Source organism: Accipiter gentilis, chromosome Z, assembly GCF_929443795.1.
Source record: "Accipiter gentilis chromosome Z, bAccGen1.1, whole genome shotgun sequence".
Classification (NCBI taxonomy): Eukaryota; Metazoa; Chordata; class Aves; order Accipitriformes; family Accipitridae; genus Astur; species Astur gentilis.
The window spans coordinates 38,463,648-38,482,026 of NC_064919.1; the positions used below are offsets into that span (position 1 = coordinate 38,463,648).

The following is an 18,379-nucleotide window of genomic DNA, read 5'->3' on the forward strand; positions in this document are numbered from 1 at the left end:
ATGAAATTGCCATTGGTGTAATTTTGTTTAACTGGCCAGGTACCATAGTTTTTGTTGAGAATGTGTATTTCATCGTCAGGAATGTTGTGGTACTTTTCTCATAGGGGTCCTAATACATAATTCCAGGCCAATATAAACCATTTAGTTTTAGACCTGGGGGGGGGGGGGGGGAGGAGGGGGAGGGGGGATGAGGAGAGAGAACAAAAAGAGTTAGGTATCTGATTAAATGGGAGCGTGTCAACTAAGCGGAGGAGAATGATTATTTTTTGCTGTATCTAAGTACTTTCCAGACGTCTGTGGAAGAGAAAGACACTCCCAAGAAAAGACGTAGGTGAAAAAATCAACTGTAAGATAAAGGGAAAAAAGGATAAATGAACAGAGGAAGTAGCATCTCTTTAAGACTGAGTTACTCCAAACAATTTTGAATCATGCTATATGTTAACCTCTGGATATATGCTGTATAACACAGGTCAGGTATTAATAAGTTAAAAATACTCTGAATTGTTGGTGTCAGTTTATATTTTTGGGAAGGACTTTTGGAGGATGCCAGGTACAGATTCCCTAATACTGATAGTACAGTAGAAATTTCTGCCACATGTTCATCTTCAAATTAAGTTTCATAGTATCAGAATACTTATTAATACAGAATTGTAGGGTCATAGAATAATTTAAGTTGGAGACCTTGGAGATCATCTGGTCCAGTCCCTTGCTCTTCAAGCAAGATCAGCTTCAAGGTTGACGATCAAAGTTGCACTGTATTAACATTACTTCACAAGTTCTCAAAACTCATGCTTTTGCAGAATAGAAGTGTTTGGGGGTGACAGAATGATGTGGTAGAATGCCTATCGCTGTGCAAAACAAATCATTGTGATGCTAAGCCTAAAAGGAGAACTTTTTTAGTACATGACTTGTATAGATAAATCCTCTACTTACAGTAAAGGTGTTCCTATTATTTCTTTTAACATTTATGCAAAGTGAAGTGCCGTTTCCAAATAACTGTGGACTTCGGGGAGCACAGGGCTGATCATTTTTGCTGTCTTTTGTATCAAACAGATTCTGCAGAACATTAGGTAAAACTGAGGGTAAAAAGTAATAAAAACAGCTTGGAAAAAATATTTTTTGCTTTCATTTTAGCCTCAAATTTTAGCCTCAAACAGTAATACTTATTAAAGACTCCTAAAACCCAATCAAACTAGATGAGGAAAAACGTTTTGTGTCCCAATAATTGACTGCACTGATGCATAATAACTCAGAGTGTTTCCCTTTTGTAAGCTATAATGATAAATATACTGTGAATATTAAATGCAAATAATTGCTTTCACTTAGAACTTTTCATTTAGCCAGAAATGTGACCAACTAGTGAGGCAGAAAAGCATTTCTACTTTGAAGCAATTTACCTCAGCACTTAGATCTCAGAGATTGTAGCCCTGAGGCTTGATTTTTTAATATTTTTTTTCGGATTAATCAGAAATGGTAATGGCTTTTTCACAATGTTTTCTTCAACGTTTGAATTGCTGAATTACTTCAAAAGTAAGGATACTTATGACTGAACCAGTTAAGGAAGACCTTTTGAGCTCCTGCAGAGCAGCATAAGATGTGCATTTTCTGTAGGGGTAACAGGTTAAGTAAGGTACAGGCATGCAGATTCTTCAGTTAGATTTATTTTCCAAGGGAAGTCATGAATACCAGAGAACCCTTTGTGTCAGACCATTGTAGTTTGCAGAGATTCTCATGTCCCAGTAAGGAGGATTGTGCCGTGTAAAATATGACTGCTGTATAAGGATTTTTCATGGGAGCGGAGCCTCACACTGTTTATAGCTAGTGTTGTTACTGGGGCGGTGGCATGTGGGGGGCTGCTTTCTCTTGCTATATAAAATTTCCTTTCCCACTGTACTAAGATTACCCACTCAGAGTAATTGAAGCATAAAGGCTATAGAACACTAGATTTTTATATTGCACTGTAAAATTGAGGCACAGAAGAAAATCTCCCCATTCTTCATTCAGCAGTAGAGTTTTCATGCACTGCACGTGGCAGGGCCGTGAGCGGAGGGAGGTACTTCCCCACGTCAGGCGATGTGACAGGAGTGCTGATCATGTGCTGAGCCTCTGTCCTTGAATCAGCTTGTATGGTAGAAGTGAAGTCATGACGTGAGGCACAGCCAGGCAGCACAGCCTCGGGCCCGTTACAGGACGTTAATTCCCTGGCCCCAGCCGTGGTTCGTTACCATGAAACAGGGCCGGATGGACTATGTGTTCTCAAACACATAGTACGAGAAGATTGGTCTCTACAAGGGAAGAACAGAAAGGATGCATTGCGGCTATTTTATTAGGAATAGCTGTAGCCAAGTATCTGAAATACTGTCCTGTGCACCCTTGTACAATCACAGAACAAACTACACTCTGGTGTAACGCTGTGGAGAGCTTCAGCCTTCTTACTGTGCTGAGTACATCCATGCTAAACAATGCTGAGTGTGCTAACTGTCAAGATTTGTATGGTTTCTTTGGAAGGTTTTTTTGTGGGAGGGAGGTTTGTTGGGATGAGCTGAATATAAATATATGAGCACTGCTGGGAACATGAGAATGGAAAGACAATATGCATTCATTGTAGAATATTAGCAATGATTATAGGCAAACACGTGTTAGTTGCTTGATGCACAAGGGTCCAGAGGACATCCATGCCACATGTCACAAGCCACAAAATGTTCTCTAATCCTCTGTAATAAAACACAGGATCAGAAAATCAGAAGCTTGAAAAACCCAATTTGTCATGAAAATAATGGACTTGCCCATGATCTTTGTCTATGTAACAAAAGGGAAATTGTTCAGTAAAAATTCCTTCTGGATTAATCCTGTAAAGTGGGATGTGTTGCTTCTCCAAGCATGATACTACCCATATAGCACACACGCAGAAAAAACATCAAGTTTCCAGTTTCTATATAATTTTTATATGTGGAATCAGCTTTTGTGCTATTAATGCACTTAGGAGAATAATTACAGTGTTCAGATCTTTGATCAGATACACAGATGAACAACTCCATGTTTTAATAAAGTTTATCATTAAACAAATATACTAGCTCATTTCACAAGAGACACTGAAACAATTCAGAAAAGATAATCAGTCATTGAATCACCATTTCATCTTTTTTCTGTAATCCAAGGGATAGAATTCAATATTTCTGACTAAATACATGACCTTTAAAGACTTTCTCCATTTTTTTTCTGATGCAAGTGTTGGAGGCTAATAATTTAACAGATTTTAATGTTTTTGCCTGTGTGTGGCCAAATCTGTCACACAGTGAGAAAGGGCAGTTTAAGAAGTAAAAATACTTACACATTTCAAAATACATATATTATGAAATAGAGTTAATCGTAACTTTGACTTATTTTAATAAATAATTCCATATTCACAATAAAACTTTAATTATTATTATTTTTGCTAACAGAAAAACTTGGGGTTTGATTTTATGACTCAGTGGTGGTTGTAAAATATCTTCAGAAACAGTCTATGCTTAAGGGTAAGATGTTGGCAAAGTATCTTTACTCTTTTTTTGCTCCTTGAAGTTAACAACTAAGCGTTTTCTAAACTGCATATTAAAAAAGTGTACATTTTGTAGGTAGAAATATTTTTAATTGCTCTAATGAAGTGTTGTGTGTGAACCTTTGGGAATTTTTAGTGACTTACACTGAAGATGAATTTTTCTTTTCCTGTAAGTGATTATGGATCACTTTTGTGATCAAATTTTGCAATTTTTTTTAATATAGTATGAATTCTGTAAATACTAATGCAAGTACATAAAAAAGCAAGTGTTTCTTGTAGAGCGTAGTTGATACAGATTACGGGTAACTAGTGGACCATCAGAATGAAATTAAGCAAGCTATTTTAATGATGAAATATTTTAAGGACTTGATACAAATGCTGAAAGAGTTGTTTCTAAAATGCTGAATCAAAGTTATGGAATATATCTTAAAATTTGTGAAATACTGCTTGCTAACCAACGCTGCAGCTGTCTCCTACTGTATATCTAAAAGAGAAATCACTGAAATCTAGGACTTAATATTTGGAATAAAAATTTTTTTTCTTCACTTTGATCACAGCAAATCATTTAAGCGTTCAGCATGAGAGCATTTTACTGTACTACTTGTTGATCCTAGAACAATTGTCATAGCATTTACAGTCTGAAAATAGAATTTCAGTATGTAAAGAATTGTATTTTCTGAATTATTTATATAGATACTACTGTAGGACGTTACACACCTTCAAGTTCTCCGAGCTGTATAGAAAGCTATTAAAAGGACATCTTGGTTTTAGGAAAACTCCAACCAAAAAGAATTGATGGGGGATAAACGTTAACTGTCAGCAAGCTCAGACAAGAAAAAAACCAGTTAGTCAAAGTCAACACCTTTGGCACAGTTCTTCCAGATCTGAATTTTTTTTAGGGGTCACTGACAAGTAGCAAACAGCTGTCAGCATTCCTTTCTCCCAGAGATGGAACAGTTTACTCAAAAACCAAGGCAGCAATCTGTTAAATCTCCCAACTGGGTACTGGCTATCAAATGCTGGACATCTTTCTTTACTGCAGAAATAAAGTCAGAATCCCTGTTTCTAGGAGAGCTTCCACACAAAGTACCTGAGGCACAGCCACCACCAGTGGGTGAGGGGCAGAGCCCAGGGGAAGGGTGGTTCTACGGGGAGCTGCAGCAGCCTTTGCCGCATGGCAGGAACCTGGGCAAGATCCAGTTTGGCAGTACAGCCCTGAGGGCTTTGGGAGGGTTTCGTCTGCACCAGGGTGGGTTACCCCTTCACCTGACTGGAGGGAACCCGAGAACACTTTTATCATTTGGAAAAGTCTTAAGCATGGACCTGGTGCCTAAGGAAGGGCACGTGTCCTGCCAAGATCTTCAAAAGGGCATGAAGTACGTGCATGCTTAGGACTGGTGCCTGAATGCAATAGCAGGCAATGTGGCTGTGATAAATCACCTTCAGTAATGGGACAAATGAATGGCAAAACGGCAGATGGATTTACCTGCTGGACTGCAAGTATATTCAGTTAGTGCTGAGGAGGGCACATTCAGCTCCCAAGACTCATGTTGTAAACATGTAGCTGGTCTCAGTGCATTTGCCGGTGTCTCAGTGTGTGACTCCATGAGAATATGGATGTGCTTTCCTCTCCTGAGCTCTCTCAGTGACTTGAGGATGTAGGAGCAACCACAAGTCTGAAGATCACTGAATTACACAAAGCTTAAGCTATGATAGCAAAATTAGTTATACCTTCTCCATGATCACTTTTCCTTTTTCATCCTGAACAGGGAATAAGTCAGATCTTCAGCATCGCCAAAATTCCTGGGGCAGCCTTCTACCTTTCACATGCCAATGGAAGGAACATTGGCAGTGAGCGAAGGGCTGTTGTTCACTGTTGTTCACTGTCAGTGTTGCACTGTTACCAATTTATTAATCCCTCACCCCTTCCCCATTACCCACGGTGCTCCTACTCTGAAGGCTGGTTTGTGCCAAAGAAGGGGGTTAATGACACCAGGCAGACCAAACCTGAGCAAGTTGAAAGGGTGATAGCCTAGTTTCCTTAAACCTGTTGACTTCTGAAATGCAGCTTTTTCCACAACTGTTCCATTTTGATAATGCTGAGGGTAATTTAAAACATTTTGCTGTTTTCTTGCATGTATGCTGCTATACTTGCATGTCAGTGCTGTTTAATTTCTCTGTTTACAAGCTAAATTTCAAAAGTTAATGTATTTACCATTCTTTTTCTAACATATGCTTATATTGCCTGTACAGATTTGTTGGATTTTATTACATTGTGTGCTTGGTGAAGTATCCCTATAGCAGGAGGATAGCTAGAATCGCACACAGGAGAGCATGACTTTAATACATCCTTCTTGTACTGTCTGTCCTACATTGGAGGAAAACTTTGGGGTTTGGAGTGGGGTTTTTTAGTTGAAAGCTATAAAGAGATGAGGTGTCAAAATAAGTCTACTAATATTAACAGAGCAGCACTGTTTCATGAGTGATTTATTTTAGGTTTTCTCGTTATCACTTGGCTTACAGCGCTCTGAGCTGGTTTTAGTCTAACAGCTTGACTAACATGAGAAAGGAGGTGAGGGCAAAATGGTCCAAAAGGGTTCGCTCTGAACCTTTATTTATTAATCTCCTTAAGGTGAGGGCCAGCAGAAGAGTTATAAATAATCAATGCACAGTTCTACTTTTAAAAAGTCTAAAAAAATTAGCTCTTTTTTATTTTGATCACTACTTATCATACCTAGCTAATCTGCAAATAAGAAGTTAGATCCCTTTCTATTGAGTGAATAGTCCTAATGCTGAAGAAATTATTAATTGAACTTGTGGTGTGCGCTTGTAATTTTTCTGCTTACTAACACCTACATACAAGAGCTGGCATCAGTACATGAAGTTTTGTTCATCCTGGGGATGATGTCAGCAGGAAGACTGTTGATTCTGGTGCTTAAGGTACTTAATGTGTCTGTTAATGATGTGTGAAACAGAATAGTATTCAGTACTTTCTTTTGTGGCTGGGTTGGCTCAAACTTACTTCTCTAGGAAGAATTAGTGGATATGCCTTTCAATATGGAGCAAGATATAACTCTTGTATTCGTGGCATTTTACTATCACTCATAAATTATAATCACACTCCAGTTCTCCCTGTTGTTTCTGGGTCCATCATACGGTAAAGTGATGGGCATAACATACAGATAGCAGCAGGTTTTAATCCCTTACAATAATTTGATAGTGAAACATGAATCATTGTTCTTGTTTTGTAGCAAAATGCTTCACAAAATTAGATGCGTTATAAACTACAAACAAATGGTTGTGTTATAAAGCTATTACATTACCAGTCATCATTTTTACAGTTATAAAGCTGGTTTGTTACATGTTGCACTAAGTGGAAACATAAAGAACTACTGTTGGCTGAGGACTGTGAGTAGAAAGAGGATGTTACGTATTTTTAGTGTAATGTCTGTTTGTAGGAAAGTTGGCTGTTGCTGATTAATAATATGTAATTAATTCTTCTAAAACCCAAACACAGTATCATTAGGAAAAACTGAATGGACTTCTCAAGTCATTGATTCCCCTAGTCACAAGTAATCTAGTTTTTTAAACCTGATTAAATTGCATGCATTACTTGTATTGAAAATCTGATCTAAATTCTTCTCACAGCTAGAAATTTTCCTTCAACTTTCTGCCCAGATAAACCTAAGGCTAGTTTGCTTTCATTATCCCTTTCTTATTTACTTAATGTATTTAGAGACAATATTATTCTTATCCTTCATTTTGTAAGGTTAAACAAGCCAAATAACATTAACCTCTTCTCATAGGTTAGCTTCTGGTCCTGGCAAATCTCTTTTGCATTGATTGGTCTCACGCATTTGATAAAGATGCACGTTCAGAATTGTGTGAAATTGTCTGCTGTGTCTTGCAGAAATATTCTGAGTGATGAACACAAAATCTTGTTTTCCTTTTCTGTGGAGGATTCACACTGATGTTTCATAATCTCTCCATGTCACCTTACTGTCTGCTAATATTCTTAATGTTCCCCTTATTTGTCAGTTATCTCCAGTTTAAAAAGTCATTTTGTTCTAAGATGTTTAGTCACCTACCTCTTAAATCCATGGGTGTAGGTATTATTATAACAACTGAATTTCTGCATTGTTGCTTCTCCAAGTTCCCTGGCTCTTCTTGTGGGGTGTCTTCTCCTCTTGTCTATTCATGATGTCCTTGACTTTGTGTCATGAGCAGTGTCCCAGATTTTGTGCCAGTGTCACTAGGTATGATATTTTTCCTCAGAAACTTCTGTGATGACTTTTCTCCAAACTGAGAGTTCCCCATTTAAACATAGGTGGCTATTGCTTCGTTATCCAGTTCACATGCATTTCATAATGCCAGTCTTAAACTTTATCTTCTCCAGGCTGACAGTTTTTCTCATAGCACCATGTAAAATGACTTGCTGAAATCTGTTTTCTTGTCCAGAAACTTATGATCACCCTTTGGTTAGTGTTGCATTTCATTATAGTACACATTATTGAGAATATCCTGATGTGCCTGTAGTTACCTGAAATTTTTATTTTTTTTTAATTCATCCTTCAATTAAGGTACTCAGCTCATTGCTGTTCAGCCAAACAGTATCATCTCAAACACAGCAGATTTTACGTGTGTTCTTCATATGGATGAAATGCCCCTTGAAGTCACTGGAAATGAATATGAATAAATCTTCATCTTTAGGAGAGCTAAACACTAAAGAGCAGGGTGAAGAAAGACCAGGAATAGTTCCTGTTCATCTTATTTCTAAATTTATTAAAAGTCCAGTTCAGATAAAATGGTCAACAGTTTAGTACTACTGTAGATTTAGGAAGAGCTAGTCTGGATGGAGGATTAAGTTCCATGTCTTCTCTGTTAAATGAGAGAAAATGTTCTTAAACAATGCTCATAGAAAAATCGTGTTAATTTTAAAAGCACTATTTGCATTCAATCTTTTAATATGTGATAGTCTTGCAATAATAAAGTAGGTTGGTTTGGGCTTTTGTGTATACGTAATAAGAACTTTCCTTTTTTATTACTTCAGTAAATCACAGATTGCAATGATTTCAGAGCTTGCAATGCAAATTACATTGTACTTACATATTAGCTATTGTCTTTCTCTGCCACGATAATAAAGCATTGCCTTTATTCTGATTTGTTTCTTCTCTTTTTTTTTTATTCCTGCTTGCAGTTCAGAGTTCCTCAGAGCACAATTAGATTATTCACATTTCTTGCCAACTTCTAGTTTCAGCTGGCGTGAAAAGAGGCAAGCAGAAGTCCTTGCCAACTCCTGTGTTAGTTGTGCTGTAAGAACTGTTCAGAAGACAGCAAACTCTTCAGGAAAGTAAGAGAGTCATGCAGTATGAAAAAATAAAATGTTGTGCCTCCATGTATTATACTGAATTGAAGACAACTTCTCTCATTTGCTGCTTTTAGTGAACCTAAAGTGTTATGTCAGACTAAATTTTCATTTGAGAAAATATCCTCTCTCTGCAGTAGCCAGTAGAAGAATCCGAGGCAGGGGTGTAAGGCAATAAAGACATATTGTGATATAGCCTCATCTGTGGCTCCAGGAGCCTGCAGTACAGCAATGTTGTGGAGGAAGTGTACCTTTGTGTTTAACATAACAATGACTGAACCTTCCCACTAAGCTGTTGGCTCACTCTTTGAAGCCATGCAAAATTTTACCATCAGCAGCTTGCTGTGCCAGTAAATTCTGTGGTTGAGCTATGTATTTCCTTTTTTGTTTTTGAATCTTGGGAGCATCATTGTGTGTGTCATAGTTCTTTATGTGAGAAGAGACAGTCAATATTCCTATCCATTTCCATTATGGTGCTACTGACTTTATAGATCTCGGGGTTGGCCCCCTTTGGATTACTTCCTTTTGCCTTAGTCATCTATTCATCTAATGATCCACATGTGTGATTATCTGGTGGCCTTGTTTAGTACCTTTCTACTCATATGTTATTGTTTTCAGATAGGACATCATGATATTGACAAGGTACCTGCCCACAGCCTTCAAGATTCAAGTGCACTATGGCCACAACCATATAATGATGTTTCTGACTCACTCTAGACTTGTCCTCATGCTGTTTGCTTTTCCTTTCATCACTACTGAACATCAGTGTGAAATCTGCACAGAATTGCCTACTGTGTAACTAGGTTCTCTTTCCAGAGCGCTAACAGCTTGCACACAGTCTGATATTCTTAAGGTATATTAGGATTGCCTTCTTCACATGTGCTTTGCATCTATCTACACAGAATTTAATCTGCCATTTTATTACCTAGCCATTCAAAATCACAAGAGCTTTTGCAAGCAGGTTTACTTTTGCCATGCTGAATAATTTTAATTTATATTCAATTTATATCCTTTTCCAGATCACTTATGACTGTATTGACCAGTTCAGGCCCTTGAATAGATCCATTCTCCAGGAAACTTAATCATCTTTCCCTTTGCCTCCTAAGCTTGACTACCTTGCTTAGAAATTTCAAAGCAAAGTTAGGAACACATTGAATTGCTTTCATCCAGATGTTAATAATTTGAGTTGTAAAAAGACATTTTTGTCCTGCAGTATCAAAAACAAATTTCAGTGTCGCACCAAGATTAAAACCTGCTATCTTCAGGAAAATTTTATGATTTCAGTGTTGTATTTGTTCTGAACTGTTTTCTCTGTATTGAGATCTATTAAAAGTGTTCAGTAACATCATTTAAAATGGGTTAGTACAGTTCTGTATATGTGTGATAATATTGCATTACTGAGTTGATTCAAATTTTTTTTCATTGCTGCTGTTAATCTATTGTTGATTATCAAAAGCAAAATCATTAGTATAATCGAGTACATCCTCTCGCTATGATTTCAGTGGAGCATATCTAATAAACTAAGGCATCTGAAATTGGAATGTAATAAAAATGCAGTATTTATGTTAATAGGATATTCCTGTTAAATGAGTACTGCTAATGAATCTGCTGTGAAGCTGAGCTTGTAATAAGTCAAGGGTTACAGAAGAATTTGCACAATAAGAGGACACCATTTAGTTTTACAGCAATAGTTTGTCATCTGTTAAGAATCTTTTGGATAAAATACATTATACTACTTTAAATAAAACTTACTGTGAAAAGTCAGGTACCACAAGACAAGCGGAATACCCACCTCCCAAGACAGAACAAATGTGCTCTGACAGCTTTAGGTAGGAGTTCTGTGAATAAGAAGTATTTGAGTCATTTTGTAACTACGTATGTTTTTTCCACGCTCACTCTCACTTTAATATAACGGACATATCTGTTTTACTAAAGGCCAATTTAAGATAGCTTAAGGTAGTTCTCAGAATTAGGCTGTTGCTTTTCTCCATGTTACATGACTGTAGCCTCAAAAATGCTGACCTGACTAATGGTAGTAGCTATGTTTGCTCAAGCAGAGTCATTTGGGGTCTAAATGGAGTAGGAGGGACATTCTTGAAATTTTGTATTAGAATTCTGTTTTTCTAAATATGGCAATGTGTATTTCTTGTACATGCTAATGGATTTTCAGTAGTTGTTGTGGTTCTTAGCTCTGTTAGGAGTTGTTTTACATTTATTGCCCCATGCTTAATATTACTTCTGGTAGCAAAGCCTCTGTTGTGGAAAGAATTGCAGTAAAATGAGCTAAATATTTTGAGTTTGAGACATTGTGTCATCAGACCTCACCTCTCTTGATTTCCTCATTGTATAAAAGATAAACTTCAATACTCATCTCAAAATCTGATTATAGCTCAAACTTACAACATGTCCTTGAACGTTTTCTAATTAGCATATTTTCCTTATGTATTAATTACAGACCAGTCTGCAGATGAAAAAGAGCAGCCTCTACTTTATCTGCTACTCATGGGAAATAATTCTGTTTCTCTGGAGTTAGTAGGTGTTAGCTTAGCAAACAGCAGTGGGTCTTAAATGTGTTTATGATGTTAATATTTTAGTCCTCCATATTCCTTCCCATTTAAGAATAAATACTCATCACGTTAAATTAATAATGAGCTAAGTTTTCTTTTAGGGAGAAAACTGAGTCAGAAAAAGTTTTATGATTTGCTCATAGTTTAGCTGTTAGCACAGAAAGGTATCAAGGCCAGATACTTTTAATGCTAGACCTGGGCTTCAGCCATAAAATGTATCTCTTCACTATTTAGAAGATATTACAATTACTGATTTGACAGAAGTAAAATATCTTTTCTTGCCACAGAAATACATTGGAAATTACTCAGGGTGAGTTACTAGCATGATCTATAGCTTAATTGATGTATTCTATTACATGTATCCCTGCCAACACACATATTTCAATGGCTATATTTAAATCATTGAATTCTTTGTCCACATGAGGAAAAAAATAGTTTTGTTGAAATTATGTCCATTCAGTTTTTGAATGTTAAGTAGCACAATCTATTTGCATATGCCCATAGAAAATACAAGCATAGACGTAAATCCAGGATCCTCTTGAAAAAGATCACCAGTGTTGGTAACCTTTCAGTAAGGATCTATGCTAATAAGGGTTCAGATGTAGGTGAAGACTTAGTGTTTCATGCATAGCAGCATTCAGCCTGCACCTGGGAACTCAGAAATATTACCTACAGACCTTTGGTTAAATGTTTCATTTAGTTTTTCAGTTAGATGAAGTAAAGATAGACCCAACATATCTGCCTTTCTGTTTAGTTAGAGGACAATATTTGCTTACTGGGGACAGTACTGAGATTGAGACCAAAACAGTGTAAATAATTCATACTGAATACTTTAAAGTTCTGTGCCTAAAAATAGCCATGATCTGTAAGAATTGGTAATGATCCACAGTACCAATGTGGGTCCTTTTGTGGGTAGAAGCACTTCCACTTAGTCTTTCCTTTTTTTCTCTCTCTTTCTTTCTAGATGCAGCAGTTGTTCCATGAAAACTATGAACACAACCGCAAGGGTTACATTCAAGATCTTCACAACAGCAAGATTCACACAGCCATAACACTTCATCCAAACAAAAGACCAGCCTACCAATACAGGCTGCACAATTACATACTGAGTCGCAAAATTTCCGAACTGCGCTATCGGACCATCCAGCTCCATAGAGAAAGTGCCCTGATGAGCAAACTCAGTAACAGTGAAGTAAATAAGGAAGATCAGCAACTGGGAGTAATGCCATCTTTCAATCATTTCCAGCCACATGAAAGGGATGAAGTCATTGAGTGGGAGTTCCTGACAGGAAAATTTCTTTACTCAATGGTGGAGAACCAGCCACCGCGGCAGAGCCTGAGCAGCATCCTGCGGGCTGCACTGGATGACACGGTGATGCAAGTCATGGAAATGATAAATGAGAACTCTAGGTCTAGAGGAAGGCTTATTGATTTCAAGGAAATACAGTATGGCTACCGCAGGGTGGACCCTCTGCATGGAGTGGAGTACATCCTGGATTTACTGCTGTTGTACAAAAGGCACAAAGGAAGGAAAGTTACAGTTCCAGTGAGACGCCACGCTTACCTTCAGCAATTGTTTAGCAAACCTTTCTTCAAAGAAGCAGAGGAGCTGGATATAAGAAGCTTGCTGGAGGATACCAACACTGACACTCAATCTTTCTCTTTTCTTTCAAATTCTTTGAACATTTTTTCCTCATCGTTCCAAGGCACCAAAGACATTGTGGGACGCAGTGACAAGAAAATACATATTCTTGTCCCTCTCACAGGAAGATTTGACATTTTCTCAAGATTTATGGGTAACTTTGAGAAGACTTGTCTGATTCCCAGGCAGAATGTAAAGTTGGCAATAATTCTCTTCAGTTCTGAGTCAGGCCAAGACTCCAGTAAACACATAGAACTAATGAAAGAATACAGCATTAAGTATCCTAAGGCAGATATGACCCTGATTCCAATGGCAGGAAAGTTTTCTAGAGGTTTAGGTCTTGAAATGGCCTCATCTCGATTTGACAATGGCACTTTGCTGCTGTTCTGTGATGTTGATCTGGTATTCACACCCGACTTCCTCCAGCGATGCAGAGAGAACACTGTTCAGGGAGAACAGGTTTACTACCCTATCATCTTTAGCCAATATGATCCAAAAGTAATATATGGAGGCAATCCTCCAGCTGACAATAGTTTTGTTTTCACAAAAAGAACTGGATTTTGGAGGGAGTATGGATTTGGAATTACCTGTATTTACAAAAGTGATCTACTTACTGCTGGTGGATTTGATACCTCGATTCAAGGCTGGGGACTTGAGGATGTAGACCTCTTTACTAAAGTGATAACATCTGGCTTGAAGGCTTTCAGAAGTCAGGAAGTAGGAGTCGTCCATATTTTTCATCCAGTTCAGTGTGACCCCAATTTGGATCCGAAACAATATAAAATGTGCTTAGGGTCCAAAGCAAGTACGTTTGCCTCCACCATGCAGCTCGCTGAACTCTGGCTACAGAAACATTTGGGGGTCAGGTACAATCTAACTCTCTCCTGACATCTCAGCCTATTTGGCCTTTTTAGGGGAGTTTACCTCATTCTTGTTGTTATTATTTGATTTTGCTGTCGTAGTTTTAAACTCCCTCCTCGTTGTCTTCCAAAGACCTTTGACCTCAAACGGGATGAGTCTGCTGTTCACTGATGTTTCTTATACCTACTGAACTGGTGAGGTGAATTCCTTCATATTTCCTTTATTTGAAATTCAGTCAAGTCACGGCAATCATATGATCCCATGGAGCACATCCATCACAATAGACTGCATCAGAAGAATGTTTTCTTGGCTTTGGGATGCAGTATCATCTTTGTTGCATTTCTCAGATTTGGTGTGATACAAATATTTACTGGTGAAGGTACCACAAAAGTGCTTTATGCTTCTTCTGGGGATGGAACTCTATAAGATAAACTTGAGTTTTATAATTTATATGAGGACTTATATGTATAAACGCTACTTTTCGTCATCTTTAGAATTTTTAAAGTAAATGAATAACTATGATTGTACCTTTATTTTTTAAAAAAAAAAAAAAAGAAAACCTGAGGAGCTACTTGCAAATACAACTGGTACTGGCTACCAAGGTCCTTAAATGTCTTATTATAATAACAAACTTCTCATTGTTGTTCACTCTAAGTGTAAATGAACTTTAATTTCAAAAGGAACAGGATTTAATCAAATGCTCATGTACACTTTAGAAGATTTGTGAACCAACATCCTTCATTTACAGGCAAGAAGAAACTATGACTTAACATGGTCATTTACGATAAAGTGCAGGCATACAATATTCTTTTTTTGAAACACATACTGTAAGCTGCTGTTTCTCTTTTTAGAATGAGCCTCTTGATACATAATTTTCTTTTACATTCCTTTCATAAAGCTGCACTTGATACAGCGTTAGAACTTAAAGCTATATCTTTTCTTTTTTTTTACATTTTCCATGAATATTGGTACTCAGTAGCAATTTATTATTAAAATTAAAATAATTGTAGCATAATTATTTAAGTTACAAAATTTACTATTGCTGGTCAAAGTTCCTTGCCAATATATTTATATTAGTGGAGGTTATAAGACTATGTTAAGATTTATCTCTCTGGACAGCCTGAAGTTGTCATATTGTGGATTTATGGAGTAAAGTATTTAAAATGATACCAACATAAGAAATAATAAAATCGATTTTGATATTTTAGAGAAATGTTTATATAGGGGATGTGCGTGTGTGTGTGTGTGTATCCCTATATAGAGATAGATATAGAGACAGAGTAATTTCAAAATATGTTCCTCTTTTCAGTTCAGGCAGTCATTTGTTACAATCATTGTTATTTTTGCCACATGCTTGGAACATTCATGTTACACTGTGCTAAGCACTCAAAGTCATCCAAGAAACCATCAGAATTCAACCAAACTTAAATGAATGCAGCGGGTATATCTAATAACCTCAGTACCCTTGATTTCAAACTATATCTGAAATAGAGCTGGGCAGGAAAAAGTAAGCAATTATTGAATTTAAGTTTGTAAGTTTTTCAGGTGTAACTGAGTCCTTCTGTGTTTCCTTTCAAAAAAAAAACAACTAAGAGATTGGAATTCACTGGTACATCTCTGTTTGGGATTTACTGTGCAAGGAAAAAGGAATCCCTGAAAAGGAGTGAATAAACTCAGAACTGAAGGGCTGGTCATAGCTTTTTGTATGCTTTAAAAAAGGCCATCCCAGTTGCCTTGGAGAAGGTATTAATTGTGGTAGCTGAGAACAGATAGAAGGTAATTCGTGCTTGTCTGCCCTCCCCAAGGAGAGCTCCTGGCTTGTTATTCTTCTTGAGGCACTTGCCTTCCTAGCCCAGTATTGTTAGCTCGAATGTCTGGAGAGAGTAAAATTCAGTATTACTTTGGAAATAGTTCTTGGAAACTGCTCTTTAAATTGAGTGCAAAGATCACACTTTGTTCAATAAGAGAGCCAAGAACAAGGAACATACAATTTACTTGATCAATCTTGTCTAACTGATGCAACTCAGATTGTAAATGTCAAAAACTGAATGCCTGTTGATAAATGTTTGTGATGATTTCATAAACAGGAAAAAAAATAATGATTTACAAAGACATCTAAGGAAATAATTGTCTGCTGGGATGTATTCCAGTGCTTGTTTCAATTACTTACTTAGTGGCCAGAAAGTATTTGCTCAGCTCAAAGTAAAATAGTAGATTAGAACAAGAAATTAAACCAATCATTCAGTGGGGATAAAGATGTATACTGAGGGCTTGCAGGATCAGGTCCTACATGATATAAGCAAAATGCTAGTATTTACCAGTACAAATATTTATTTAGTGTCTGACTGATTCATTTGTTTATATGATGAATTACTTTGTTAAAAATCTGATTATAAATGTTTATTATAAAATATTGCATTGTCTTTTGAAATAACTATCCTGAGATAACTTGAGAACTTGTGTTAGTTTGTTTAAGGAATAATATGCCTTCTAAGGAGATCATATTAAAAGAAAAAAAAAAAGCACAAAAGTGTTAGAGTAATGTTATGGATGTATAGATTAAGATGGGAATGTCTGTGCTAATCAACTGTTTGCTTTTGTCTAGTCTGAATCATAATCATGATTGTAAAATGAAATTTCTATGTGTATGATGTCCCTTTGTAAATGCGTAACTAAGGAATTCATAATAGAACGTAAGGACCAATTTTTCCCAAAACCTCCTTACCCTGGGAAGAGGTTCCCTGGTTCCATTGCTGGGAAATGGGTTGCGAACTGCTCGCACTTTGGCTTTTCAGACACTGCCTTTGTTAAATCTCAGCAATCACCACACAGAAACCTCAGAAACCCCCACACCACCCCCATCCTGGCATTTTCCCATTCATAGTACTCAATTTAACAGAGCGTTTGCATCTTCTGGGTGAAGGAAACACATCAGGCTGGACTTCCTAAGACTTGCCGAGTATACTCTGCATCAGGGTACTGGTTCTCAAGCTGGAGAAAGGCAGACGGCCAGGGGAAGGCATGAGGATTAGCCATGGGAGTCAGCACCTTCTGCCTGTGTCATCTCCTTGCCACCAGCACTGCCAGGTGCCTCTCCCTGGACCTGTCAACAGGCAGTGCAAGCCAGCACAGAAGAGCTGCGCTTGCTGCCACCAGCTGCTTTTGGGGAGTGGAAGGGCTGTTTTAATCAGGGCTTGGGAGGAGTGAAAGGAGGACACTGAACTGAGGTTTCATAGGGTTGGGGCAGCCGGGTATCTTGTGCAGATCCTGTGTCTCCCTGTCCCATGTGGAAAGGGAGGTCCCACACCTCTTCCCTGTTTCCTTTCAAGGGGCATTGTGAAGGAAGGGACAAAACCAGCAGTCCTTCCACTCAGTGGGGCTAGTGGGCCTGGACTATGCACTTGGAGTACTACCATAGCATGGGGCATGTGGGGGAAAGGGTGCCAAACACTCTTCCCAAAAAGCAGTACAGAGAGAAGCGCCTTCTGCACTCACCAAACACCAGAAAGATGTGCGCAGAAGTGCCTTTTGGAGCTTTTGTACCAGTGCTTAACAGTGCCTCAAGACTCTTACAGAAATTATAATGCTGATAAAATGGCTCACAGGAGTGTACTGTGGATCCCGAGGAAATGTGGAGACATCCAAGAAGAATTGAGTTAACAACCATTTTCTTTAAATAGAGCAAATAAGCAATCTGAACTTCTTTTGGTTTCTTAAGAAGTAATTCTAGTGATTAGTTAAGACGTAGTCTGCCACACAGAAGATTTTGCTCCAAAGAGCAGTGCTAGTTTTAAGATATAAACAAAACACATATGCAGTCCACATCTGCTTTTCCTGCAACTTGAAACTGGTTAAAATTTTTGGAAAAAAACAGGTACTAAGAATTGGTGAGCCATTGACTGGAGGAAGGTTTTGTGTTTCTGCTCTATTTTTAAAAGAGAATCAGCTGAGAAGAAAACAAAAAATGCCTATAGTAGATACACACAAAAATCAGCCATGATGTGAGGGTAGCAGTGATGATTGTGGTCCTATACTGCAGCACAATGAGATGTCCCACAAAAGTCTTTAACTATTTACAATAACTGAATATCACTGAAGGTTATACTCTGTCATGAGTTCGTAAGTAACATATAAAGTTAAATCAGTCCATTTTAAAGTCTTTCATTTCTTAGAATAATTTTCTTCAAATTTTCTTCTGTCAGCATTTGTTCACTTGATTAATGAGCTGGCTTTTCATGACTCACTCTCTCCTTCCTATTTTTCTTTTCCTTGGGTCTTCCCATTTGCAGTATTTATTACTACAGTATTTGAAACTTCTGGAGCTAGCCTGATATTTCTGTTATGGTTTTATGATGTCACTGCCATAAGAAACTGCTGAACTAGAGTATTTTGCTGAATGGGTTTCC

At 37.6% G+C, this 18,379-nt stretch overlaps 1 protein-coding gene across 1 annotated transcript in view; it reads left to right on the forward strand.

Annotated features, from left to right (window-relative positions):
- Positions 1 to 14,946, forward strand: part of CHSY3 (chondroitin sulfate synthase 3) — a 165,993-nt gene extending 151,047 nt beyond the window's left edge. The window contains exon 3 of the mRNA XM_049796466.1: positions 12,435 to 14,946. Within this exon, the coding sequence (XP_049652423.1) occupies positions 12,435 to 14,000 (1,566 nt within the window). The 3' untranslated portion in view covers positions 14,001 to 14,946. The remainder of the gene's footprint in view (positions 1 to 12,434) is intronic.
- The last annotated feature ends 3,433 nt before the right edge of the window (positions 14,947 to 18,379 follow it).